This window comes from Amborella trichopoda, chromosome 3, assembly GCF_054954075.1.
Source record: "Amborella trichopoda isolate Santa Cruz 75 chromosome 3, AtrichopodaSantaCruz75HAP2 v2.0, whole genome shotgun sequence".
Lineage (NCBI taxonomy): Eukaryota > Viridiplantae > Streptophyta > Magnoliopsida > Amborellales > Amborellaceae > Amborella > Amborella trichopoda.
In genome coordinates, this window is record NC_142338.1 from 3,591,014 (window position 1) to 3,604,401 (window position 13,388).

At 35.3% G+C, this 13,388-nt stretch overlaps 2 protein-coding genes across 2 annotated transcripts; both read right to left on the reverse strand.

The window, feature by feature from the left end:
- Nucleotides 1–2,939: 2,939 nt before the first annotated feature.
- Nucleotides 2,940–5,672, reverse strand: LOC110007744 (G-type lectin S-receptor-like serine/threonine-protein kinase LECRK4). The gene has a single exon (XM_020670582.2). It carries the CDS (start codon nt 5,450–5,452, stop codon nt 3,092–3,094), a length of 2,361 nt encoding a protein of 786 aa, XP_020526241.2. The 5' UTR covers nt 5,453–5,672; the 3' UTR covers nt 2,940–3,091.
- A 6,882-nt stretch (nt 5,673–12,554) lies between these two features.
- On the reverse strand, nt 12,555–13,346 carry LOC148782685 (G-type lectin S-receptor-like serine/threonine-protein kinase RLK1; the record flags this gene model as incomplete). Its single annotated transcript, XM_088862881.1, has 1 exon — nt 12,555–13,346. A coding segment is annotated over one exon (732 nt), but the record flags the coding sequence as incomplete, so codon positions are not given.
- Between the last annotated feature and the right edge of the window lie 42 nt (nt 13,347–13,388).

Consider the following 13,388-nt stretch of genomic DNA (forward strand, 5'->3'; position numbering starts at 1 on the left):
CAGGTCCAGGAAATAGTAGTTGATGAAAGTGATGCAGTTAATACACTGATCTACACTATCACCCTTCACTTTGTTGGAAGTACGGCTCTTTTAGCTACCAGGTCTGAAGATCTACTTTCAAATTTATGTTGCCCAACACTTTCTCATTTTAAATGGTATAAAGATGTTTTCTACTCTATATTATTGTCTGGGGAAGACAGTAAGGCTGATTATTAGAAGGAAAAATTCATAGCTGGTCTTCCTCATCTTTTTGCTGAAAAGGTTAAAACACGGCTGAAAAATAAAGATTGCAGAATTATTCCCTATTCTCATTATACCCTTGGACAGTTATTAGCAGAAATATGCGTTGAAGGTCTTGCTTTGTGCACAGACCTAAAACCCCAGAGACAATTAGAAAAACAAAGAGTAAAATGAAAGAAAGAACTATGAGACTTTTGTGAACAGTTTGGGTATAATACTTTACCCGTTTTTAAATCCTCTCATAAAGAAAAATATAAGAATTAAAATAAGGCAAAATTTAAACAATCACAGAAAAGAAACCAAAAATTTCCTAAGAAATTTATGCAAGACCACTCTTTTAAACAAAAGGGAAAAAGAAAAATACATCTATGTTATAACTGCGAAAATATAGGTCATTATAAAAATAAATGCAAAGTTAAAAACAAAATCAATACACTCGAAATCGATGAAAATATCGAAAAATAATTATTTGATATTCTATTAGTAAATGGAGATGATTCTGATAGTTCTTCTAACTTTGATGAAGAAATTTTAATTGGTGAAATAAATGATGAGGATCTGGTCCTCACTAGCTCTGACTCTAATTCAAATGATGATGATAATCCTGGAAATACCTGCCAATGTAATTTCTACAAGGCTATCATTGATGTGAATTGTCTAATCCTAAATACTCTTACAAAAGATGAAAGTTTGATCATTGACCAAATTGATAAAATCAGTGACCCAGAGGCTAAAAAGGAAGTCTTGGTTCAATATATCAACATGGAAAAGATCCATTTAGGCCTACTACTCCAAAACCTTCTCTCATACCAACAAGAGAATAATATAGTTTCCAAGACATCATAAAAAAGGTTCAAAACAAAACTTAAACTATCACAGCCTGGTTCTATTCAATGGTGAACTGATTAACTTTGCAAATATATATGTTATAGTCAAATGTAAAGTCCCTGTGACCCAAAGATCACCGTTGAACCAGAAGGCAAGAAAGGTGTAGGGACTATTTCCAGTTGACTCAGATTAAGACTATATAATCAAATATGACAATTTTGTTCCTACCACTATCCAGTTGGACAGCTTCTACCAGCACACTCTTTGTTAATAATAAAGAAGAAGTTATTATTGATAATATCGAACAACAAATCGAAAATTGAAATATCCCAAAGGTTCCTATGACAAATGTTTATAAAAGGGGGACTTTTGATTTTAAAAGTAGTTTCTCGATTAAAACTATTGAGAAAACTATTTCAATCATGGAAACTCGAGATAGTTTCCAACTCTTATCCTCAATTATGGTTGAAGAGCATGAAAGAAAAGATTTTAACTATATACACATTGGTCTAATCCAAATAGTTGTTAAACCTATAACCAGGACAGGGTTAAAAAACTATGTTTTGCTTTGCTTAAGGGATAATAGGCATAGGAGATTCATCTATTATTTATTAGGAATATATATATATATATATATATATATATATATATATATATATATATATAAACGCCCCCCTCGAAATTCTGATTAAGGGAACTCCTAAAAACCTCAATTCTGGTCCTAAAGGACCACACTAACCCTAGTAGACTATAAGCAACCTAACAACCTAGACCCAATTTATTTACCCCAAATCTTATCTCAACTTGAATTAGAGCCCGATATATATATATACCCCCCCCCCTCCCCCCCCCCCCCCTCGAAATTCCGATTAAGGGAACTCCTAAAAACCTCAATTCTGGTCCTAAAGGATCACACTAACCCTAGTAGACTATAGGCAACCTAGCAACCTAGACGCAATTTATTTACCCCAAATCTTATCTCAACTTGAATTAGAGCCCGAGATCTACTACTACTACTACTGTTAATATATATTATTAACATAAATATAAATTTAAATTATACTACTACTATTGTTAATATATATTATTAACATAAATATAAATATAAATTATACAATACAGTATAAACTAAAATAAAATATTGTTTATATATATGCTCTAATTTGATTGTTTAGAGCCTAGGCTCTATACAAACCACACCCTATATTATATATTAACTTTTCGTTAAATATAATTTATATATTAAATATATTATTTAATATAACAATAAAATGTTAAATATTTAATATTATATTATAAATAGTGAATAGTGGTTACTGATTAGTGATTATTCGGTCCACATGTGAAAATAACCTGAAAAAAATGCTAAATTTTGATTTCATGCAAAGTAGATCATTTTATGGTAGAATGTTTTACTATGTATTTTGTTTTCGTATGCTTTCTTCTCTTACCAAACATTTAAAAGGTAATTTTACCATAAAAATATTTTTCAGAAAATATTTTCGTACCAACCAAACATGCCCTAAAAGATAGAATTTCAAAGTGTCAAAATTAAAGAGAGAAAGAGAGAGCGCGCTCAAAGTGTGAAAATTAATCATAAAGAGAGGGAGAGCAATTTGCCTAACTAATGGGTAAGGTCAACCAAAGAATTCTTGAAAATTAGGAAGTTTATCAGCAAAAGCTTTAATTGAACTTGAATGATAATTTCCATTATTTCAAAGATGGATGGATTAGGTGTAGACAATTGAAATCAACTTTTCGTGCTCAACACATGCAAATGATAAACCCCCAACTGCTCGATTTTACATCTAACAGTCAATAAAACAATTGTGACATCTTTATGCAAAAAGTAAACGGTCTTCTTGCATGCGTTTCCAGAACTGAATAGAATTATTGGTAAAACAGAAAACTTACACTAAATATAACAAACTTACACACCGTATTAATGATTCTCCAAAACTATACAACAAATAAAAGCAAAACTGAGACTGACATTTCAGCTAAAACCCTTGACCAAACATGGTCATGACCATATGCTTGAGGAACTGGGTGGCACCCCAACTTCTATGGTCCCTTCTATCATCTGAACCACTGCCTTCATGGAAGGCCTCACAGAGGGGTCTTGCTGTATACACCACAATCCTACCTTAACCAATCTCTCAACTTGGTTTACATCATCGAGAGCTTCTTCATCTCCTTCTACTAGTTCATGTACCATGCCCTCATAGAAACAATCATAAACCCAGTCTGATAAGATCACCTGCTTGTCTAAGCCTTGACTTAGATCCATCCTCCTTTTGCAGCAAACTATCTCAAGCAACATGATACCAAAGCTGTAAACATCTACTTTTGCGGAGATCGGAACATTTCTGAACCACTCTGGAGCCACATATCCCCTCGTCCCTCGAATATCAGTGTCGGTTCGTGTTTGGTCGCTCTGCAAGAGCTTTGCCAGCCCAAAATCTGCAATCTTCGGGGTGTAGGTCCTATCGAGAAGAATGTTTTGAGGCTTTATGTCACAGTGTATAATTGGTGATTCGCACTCATCGTGTAAATACATGATCCCTCTTGCTATACCAAATGCTAGTCGAGTTCTTTCCCCCCAGGTTGGCCTTATGGAGCCAAACAGGAAATCTGCAAGAGAACCATTTGACATGAATTCATAGACAATAAGCCTTTGATTTCCCTCATCACAAAAACCCACTAACCGGACCAAATTCTTGTGATGTGTCCGGCCGATGACACTCAATTCGGTTCTAAACTCCTTCTCACCTCTCTCCACAATCTTATCCAACCGTTTTACTGCAATTTCAAGAAGATCGCCCAATTCAATAACCCCCTTATAAACACTCCCAAATGATCCATTCCCAAGACGCTCCTTGAACCCATCTGTGGCTGCTTGCAATTGTGAATATTTGAACGGTATCAGATTAGTCTCCACGTTCTCTATAGTGGTTGGGATCCTAATAAATGCTCTTCTTCTCCGAACACTGTAAGCAATAACAACCATGGTCAGTAGGAAAAGAAATGCAGAGGCGCTTATGAGAAACCCCCCCACGACGAATAAGTTTTGGCCTTCTTTTTCCTCCTTCTTTGCTGGACTCCTCTCTCGAATTTTGATAAGAGCAGTTCCCCCAAGTGTGCCATCCTCACGGCCATCAGTTAAGGGCATCCTCTTCTTCCAGCACTTTTGGGTCCTGTAAATTGCAGCATCACACCAACAATCAGCCTTACAAGCCTCCATGCATTTCTCCACATCCATGTCACTATCTAGCCGTTCATAGTCCCCGTAAGGCCAATCAATGTTGTCCAACCTAGAAAATGAATAGTCTAATTCACTATAAGCATCACATCCTATACTGAAGTCATTTTTACAGCCAGCATAAGTATAATTCGGATCAATAAAAGAAAAACTTTCATGTGGGCAACGACACTCGACCTTCTCATCTTGGTTCAAAACACAATAGCCATTAAGACCGCAGATGCCTGGCACACTACAAGCATCTTTATCACCGGGAATTGTTGAAACCCTAGTCCAAGATTCTCCATTATTGGGATTTTTCAGAAGAGAATACTGCCGGAAAAACCCATCAAAGTCTAAAGTAGCTCGTTGGTAATAATCCTCTACTGGGTTTACAATATTTGAAGAAATGGTGGAGATTATCTGATTTGTTGAGTTGATAAGATAAAGATTTCCAGTACGATTGAAAACAAAGGTTAGTGGAGAATTAGCTCCATCTGTTCCACTTGCATAATATGCCACATTGGGGACCAAATTTTGACGATATTTCTGGTATAGAACGAGATTGCCATCTGTTTGAAAACCTAACAAGTATCTACCAGTTCTGTAATCTCGTTCCAGACGACTAGAAGCCAGATTTGTACCTTCGCTTATGCTTTGCCCAGGTAACAGAGTATCAGTTGGGTGATCGAAACTTTGCCACACGATACTAGAGCGAGAGTTCAACAATACAAAACTGCCAGTGTCGAGTATGGAAGCTGAAGTTGCAGCATCAGTTCCATTGTATATCCAACTTTGTTGGCCATCAGAATCGGTGAAACCCAACTTACCATCAAGCGTGAACTGAATTATCGAACCATCTTGCACCGGTTGATCTCTGTTTGCCGACCAAACTAACGTTTTTTCTGAGATTGCAGCAAACCAGATTCCGATGAGGAATTGGTCGCGATCAATCGAGTAAAACCCAAATGCAAATTCTCCTGAAGGGGAGACCCTATATGAATCATTTGAAGAGGAAGAGAGAAGGGATGTTCCGAGAGTGATGTTTTTGTTTAACTGGGATGACACTCGAGGAAGGCTAAGGAAAGGAAGAGAGGAGAAGAAAAGAAGGGCAGTCAGGGGTGCCATAACTGCAGGAGTCATGATCTCCAAAAGTTGGGGTTGACTTGATATGCAAACGAAGAAACGGCCGAGTTAAATGAATTTTTTGTGTAGAGTTTTCTTATATCCTTGTCAAACACGCGTCCAAGACTACTTGTTCCTAATTAATCTCCCTATATTCCACGAAGAAACGGCCGAGTTAAATGAAATTTTTGTGTAGAGTTTTCTTATATCCTTGTCAGCGGGTCAAACACGCGTCCAAGACGACTTGTTCCTAATTAATCTCCCTATATTCCATTGTTTAAAGCAATGGTTTAAAAAACGGATCGGTGACTCGGATTGGGCACCCAAAAAATCGATTCGGATCGACAAATCGGTGATCCGGATCAAAAATCGGGTGAATCGGTTAGAATAAAGCTTAAAAAAAATCTGAAAAAATTATTAAAATTTATTATAAATATTGTTTTTTTAAGAATTCAATAAGAAATGAGGGTACTTCATTAAGAATTTTCATGTTTTTGAATGAATATGCGAATATTGATATGTTCTTTCCCTGCATGAACCGCCATTCAGCATTTAATTTACATCACACAAAAGGATAAACATAGAATTATCATGGAATAAGTATATCAACATACATGGACTACAATAAAGTATATAATTAGTAACATATGATCTAAAAATAAAATGATAGACGACGTTATTGTTCTTCTTGGTCACGCTGGTGCCATTGATTGAATTCGTTTAACAATTCATTGATTCGATCTAAAAACGAATCATCGATATTAACAGGTGTCTGACTATTCCCAAATCCCCGAGTGTTAGTGTTTTGTTGTGTTTCCAATCCAAAATCCCCGAAGCTTTTCTATCCTTCATGCTCACCTGCACTGTCGTGCTCATCCCTACACTGTTGCTGTTGAGACTCGATATATGAATAATATGGCTGGGATAGGGTGGCCTCAAAATCATCATCTCTCTCATTTTCTCTTTGAATAATATGGATTAAAAAAAAAAATTAACAGATTTTCAAAAAAATCGATCATGGATGAAAAAAAAAAATCACAAATTTTCAAAAAATTCTATCATGGATTACAAAAAAAAAAATCGATCAGGGATTAAAAAAAAAATCACAAATTTTCAAAAAATTCAATCATGTATTACAAAAAATTCGATCATGGATTACAAAAAATTCGATCATGGATTACATAAAATTCGATCATGGATTACAAAAAAAAAAAAAATACAAAAAATTCGATCATGGATTACAAGAAAAAAAAACAAACATTTCGATCATGGATTACAAAAAATTCGATCATGGATTACAAAAAAATTCTATCATGGATTACAAAAAATTCGATCATGGATTACATAAAATTCGATCATGGATTACAAAAAAAAACAAACAAAAAAAGAAAAAAACAATTCGATCATGGATTACAAAAAATTCGATCATGGATTACAAAAAAAAAAAACAAACATTTCGATCATGGATTACAAAAAAAAAACAAACATTTCGATCATGGATTACAAAACATTCGATCATGGATTTCAAAAAATTCTATCATGGGTTACAAAAAAAAAAAAAAAATTCGATCATGGATTACAAGAAAAAAAAACAAACATTTCGATCATGGGTTACAAAAAATTCGATCATGGATTACAAAAAATTCTATCGTGGGTTACAAAAAAAAACAAAAAAACAAAAAATTCGATCATGGATTACAAAAAAAAAAAAAAAAAAACAATTCGATCATGGATTACAAAAAAATCGATCAAGTATTACAAAAAAATCTATCATGGATTACAAAAAAAAAAAAAAATTATGTTCTTTCGTACGGACTCGCCGATTCTGTCACTGTGCAGAATCGTCCGCTTCTCTCTAAAACCGGACGATTCCCGTTTTTTTCACCGATTCGATCCGTCCATGGCGATTCTCGAGTCGAACTGAGCGAGTCCGGTTCGACTCGGCGTTTTTTTAAACACTGGTTTAAAGAAATTGCCATCCAACCGGGAATCGATCTAGACCATCCTGGTTTTGTTGTTTTCTTGTCTGAAACCAAAAACTGCATCCAGTTCCCTTGGAAGCCCTTTCTGTCTGGGATCTAAGCGTCACAAAACTTGGTCTCCCAGATCGGCATGTGATATATCAAATTTCATACGGACATTATTTTGGGGGTCAATTAATATTTGGTGTCTCATTTATCCGAAATAAATTACTAGCACCACCCTCTACCTTTTTTTTTTTTTTTTTTTTTTTAAATTAGCCCCATGCAAACCGGGCAAAAGGGTTATTATTTGTGCACTCCCTGGTTTTCTAATCCCTCTCTCTCCTGAATTCTCGACCATTAAATCTGTCTCAACAAAAATTTCACATATTTTCTCTTTCTCCTATTGATTCTCCGCAATTAAAATCCCTCTCACCGCCATTTTAAACTCTCCGCCATTAAAATCTCTTTCCACAATTAGCATCATCTGCAACTTTTTCTCTTCCTTCATTTCTCTATTTTTTTAACTTTGTATTTTTCAGTCAAGACACATTGCAGCCAAGAGAGAGATGTGAAATAAGATTCAAGCTATGTCGGGGGAAAGTGAAACAAATTTGGCAACCAGACCATCATACCTCTCTCATTGCACGTGGGGATCGGAATAAGCACCATGGGGTAATCCCCATCAACTCCCTTCTCCAATTCTCCGACCTCCATTAGAGGAACAAGCTCGAGCTTCCTGAACCTGATCCCAAAGCATCCCAGAACCTGCACAATTCGATCCACCGATGGAACCAGGAACAAAATTATAAAAACATTAGCCAAAATTTGTAGAAGAGGAGCAATATAATCCCCCTAATGAAAACCCCAGAAGAATAAACCATTCCAAAAACCCCAAAACCTCGGCTTTTGCGGAAGGTGGGTTAAAATGCCACCCTTTATAATAAGCCCCCATCTCAAAAACCAGCATTGCAACAGCAAAAACCAGCATTGCAACAGCAAAAACCAGCCCCTATAAAGCTTTGAACCCTTTGATTACCTCGTCTTTGGGGCTCTACATTTCGACCATCGACAAATTGGGGTTCTCCATTTTGATAAACCACACGATGCATCCTTTCTCTTTCTCCCTACTCCACCATTCCTAAAACTCTGTAATTGGGTGGCGCCATGACTGAGTCCGATTAAAAGGAGTATGAAGAGTGGTTTCTTCAGGGTAAATTTCTATCCACACCATATATAGTCTTTCTTCTCAAGGGTCGGCGAGGCTAAACGAGAATGGAACCATTCTGTTGATCCGCTAATTCAGGGGATTATTGAAGAGAGAGAAAGAAAGAGTAGTGAGAGAAACAATCAATGAGATCTCATCAAAGAGAGAGGCGAAGCGTAGTAGAGTGAAAAAACCAGAGGAGGGACAGCATTGGTAACTTTTAAAATCACAAAAAAAAAAAAAAAAAATCAAACCCAGTATTATTATTGCTGAACAGGATCATCAAAGAAAATAAAAACCAGTACAAAAAACGGGTGGCGTTTGTAATTTCGAACAAAAAAACCAGTAGAAAAAACGGGTAGTGTTTGTAATTTCAAACAAATTGAGACACCAAATGATAATTGATCCCTCAAATACTCCGGTGTTGTTATCCCCGTATAAGGAGAATAAAAAAAAAACGAAAAAAAAACGGTGGTGCTCTTAATTTCGAACAAATGAGACACCGAATGGTAATTGACCTCGCAGATCCGTATGCAATTTGTTATGTTTATTTATTATTGTATTACTTTTGTTTTCCACTTTCTTTGTATTTTGTACTGATTTGCACACTAGAGAGTTCCCATACGAAACAGATTTCTGGATGGTCAGTTCACCAGACCCATCAAGGTTTTAAAAAATTATTTCTATTGAATAGATGAAGGATAGGTGTTCGCGAAGTTGGCCGGTCGAACTCAAAAGACGCCTGTCAATTTGGAACCAGGTACCGGCTTGGATTTTGGCCCGTTTAGGTGGTCAGGCCATATATATATATATATATATATATACATAAAAAAATACGAGATTTGTTTATAATGTATTTTTCAATATATTTTATCATTTTAGTAAAGATTGGAAAGTGTTTTAGCCGTGAATAGTTATTTATATATGAGTAATGATTCTATAGGGCTTTTTTCCACCCATATATGTAGGATTTCAGAGGATCACTATTAAATGACACGGATCTTTAAAAAAGTTATTATACCGTATCAAATTTAAGGATATCTTTTAGAATCCTACACACATAAGTAGAAGAAGATCTTATAAGATCATTTTTCTTTTTTAGTTTATTTTTCCCTCTTTTTTTGAAAAATTTCATAAAATACCTTAAATCACAATCACTTTTTTTGCTATTTATTTTTTTCACCGTTTTTCCATCATTTGGTTGTGCTTTATTTAATTATGCTGTAACTATATCTTTTTTTGAATTATTTTATATTTTTTTAACACTTTTTTAACTGGTCACAACCTGCCCGGTTAAGACGGGTGAACCGTCCAGTTTACCAGCTACTCGAAATCCGGCCCATTCAGGTCCCATTTGATTTGTAGAACACTGCAAAGGATAACTCACAAAATGGATCTCCGCAAAATGACATTTTCCTGCAAAGTGCGTTTAGCGTATTACTCCAGGATATTCTCAATATGAAGTTCTAGAATCCACTTCAGAGTCATGGCCTAAATATGCTAATCGAAAGAAAATTACGTTTTGATTTATTAAGCGCTTAACCATCCAAAAATTGGATGATGTCTAGTAAACATTGTTTTATCCATCGCGACATGTGATTTATTTTGTTCTAGAGAAAATTATTAAAACCCCTTCAATTTCAACACCTTTGAGACCATTTTATGAACTCCAATAAATCTTATTTTTTATTATTACCCCCAAATTAGAAAAATATTTTTTTGGATAAAAATACCATTCATTTGACCCATCTTTACCTTACCTACTTTGTATCCCTGATCAACACAATTTGTTCGAGACTGGCTTTTGGAATTACAAAAGTCAGTATGACATAAGATATGCTGGACCGATTCTTAGGAATCTAGAAATTGGTTGTGCCGGACAAAAAAATGAATCCAATCCAGCACAAAAACTGTGTCGGGCTGGTCTGGCACATTAATTCATATTGCCCATCTGACATGTAGGACCGGTCCTATGAAAATATTGGTATGAGAAAGAAAGAGAGAGGGTATTTTGGTTCTAAATTTGTTGACTTTTTTACAAGAAGAAATGCAATACATATATATATATATATATATTGAGGTCTCGAGAATACTCAGCAATGAAGTTCGATAGAGTGATCGAGGAAAGTCCAGTGTACGTAGATAATGATTTCTATATTTTCAATTGGGATTGTCTACAAATAGACCATTTATTTTTTTTACATAAAGGTTAGAATCATTCTTATTCATTAGATGTCAACTTGGATAGTTTTGGGTAACTCACAAAATTCAAGATTTTTTTTTTGGAAATTAGTATCTATTCAATGACCCTCTTACAAACACCCATTTTGAAATGTAAGGGATAAGAATGATTGTGACATCCATGTACAATAGATAAATGGCTTCTTTGTAGGCAATCCCTTTATAAGAGTTGGATCAGGTCCAAGCTCGAGTCACCGTGGCTTGGATCCAATTCACTTGCAGCCCTAGCCACATCTCTCAATGTCAATGTAGTTGTTGAGGTTTGGTTCAATATGACAATGTGATTTCATTTGTCTATACTACATCAATAATTGAAAAGGGATTGTCTACATTTCGTATATGGAGGTCATAATCATTCCCACTAATAAGATATCAAATTGGATGGTTTAGAGTGACTCATGAAATTTGAAAATTTCTTTTTCCATGAAAGAGAAAAAAAACATAATATATAATGGTTGTGGTTTGCATAAGGTTGCAACATTAAATAATCAAATTAAGGTGCATTTTCAAATTTTGTCATGAGATACAATTTTAAAGTCATAAATTCTTAGGATAGTGTGAAAATCTATTTTTATCTATAATTATGAAATTTTAAACTTTAAAACATGTCAAAACAAGCCGATCTATAAACCCATGAAAATCTTCAAAATGGACGGACGAGATAATATGTTGCAAGATGTACAATTCTTAGGACTTAAAATCTCTTTTTTTTCCTCAATATCTATACCTCTTAATGTCAAGATGGAATTATGATTCCTCAATTCCATAAAAACAGAAAATTTCCTCATTGCTCACACTCAAATTTGACTGTAATCACAAGGATTTTGGTTGCCACAAACAACGTTAATGATGCTCATTATGATTTCTTTCGAACCTTTCTTCGAGGTGATTAAATTTCACTAATTCAAATAATATGAAGTACATGTAAGCGCCCACCACATTGTATAGTAGATCAGAAAACATTCACCAATAATCAAGCAACTAACTAAAAGGTGAAGATCTGAATTAGTGGGTGCGGTTTGTATAGAGCCTAAGTTTCAAACAATCAAATTAGAGCCTAGTTTCAAATAGTATCGAGAAATGTGCTTTCAATTTTGGAAATCTTTTGGATAGCCTTAAAATATATTTTCATCTTTATTTATAAAGTTTAAAGTTTAAAAAATAATGTAGATCGAGAGATCTATGAAAACTTGAAAATCTTTAAAATTGACGGTCCAAAAATACATTACAGAATACATTATTTCCAAAACTTGAAATCCATTTTTTTCGCATGTCCATGAATCTTGATGTTAAGATGATCAATTTGAGGATATTGGGGCATCAAAACAACATCTTCTAATGAAATTTTTGAGGTAGACTCGAATTTGATTGTTTAGAGCCTCGGTTCTATATAAACTTTTCCCTCAATTAAATTAGCCAAAGCAAATAACAAAAGAACATGTTTATTCCTGAGTAGCAATAGAGCCTAATGGAGGCTCAAGTACTTCAACATGCCCTTCCAACATTTGAATGACTTTCTTCACTGAAGGTCTCACATATGGCTCCCCTTGTGTACACCACAATCCAATCTGAACAATCCTCTCAACTTGTTTCAAATCTCCAAAGGCTTCTTCATCTCCTTCTACTAGCTCCTGCACCTTTCCCTCACAGAAACCCAATCTGATAAGATCACTTACCTCTCATCATCGTGACTCAAATCCAATATCTTCCTACAACATATCAACTCAAGCAGCACTATGCCATAGCTATAACCATCCACCTTCACCTTCACTTAAACAGAAACATTGCGAAACCACTCAGGAGCTACATATCCATTCGTACCCCGACTAGTTGTAATCGTTCGAGTCTCATTTTGTTGTAAGAGCTTCGCTAGCCCGAAATCAGCAACCTTTGGGTTATAAAACTTGTCAAGAAGTATGTTTTGTGGCTTAATGTCACAATGTATGATTGGGGATTCACATTCTTTGTGCAGATACAGGATTCCTCTTGCTATCCCTAATGCTAGTTGAACCCTTTGACTCCAATTTGGCCTGGTTGGGCCAAAGAAGAAGTTTGCAAGAGATCCATTTTGTATGAATTCACAAACAAGAAGCCTTTGATCTCCCTCATCACAAAAACCCAACAACCGGACCAAGTTCTTGTGATGGGTTTGGCCAATCACACTTACTTCTGTTCGGAACTCCTTCTCCCCTCTCTCCACCACCTTATCCACCTGTTTTACTGCAATCTCAACTCGGTGCCCCAAATCCAAGATCCCCTTGTACACGCTTCCAAATGAGCCACGCCGCCCAAGAACTTCCTTGAAATCATGTGTGGCTTCTTGCAAACGAGCGTACTTAAACGATATCAAATTAGGTATGGGATCGGTTTCTACCTTCTCTATGCCACTTGAGACCTTATGAAATCGTCCTTTTTTCTTAATACTGAGAACAATAACTGCTATTGTGAGTAGGAAAAGAATTGTTGTGGTTCCTATGAGAAACTCACCAACTAAGATCAAGGGTTAATGCCCTTTATTTCTTTTCATTTCCCTTCTTTCCTCTGC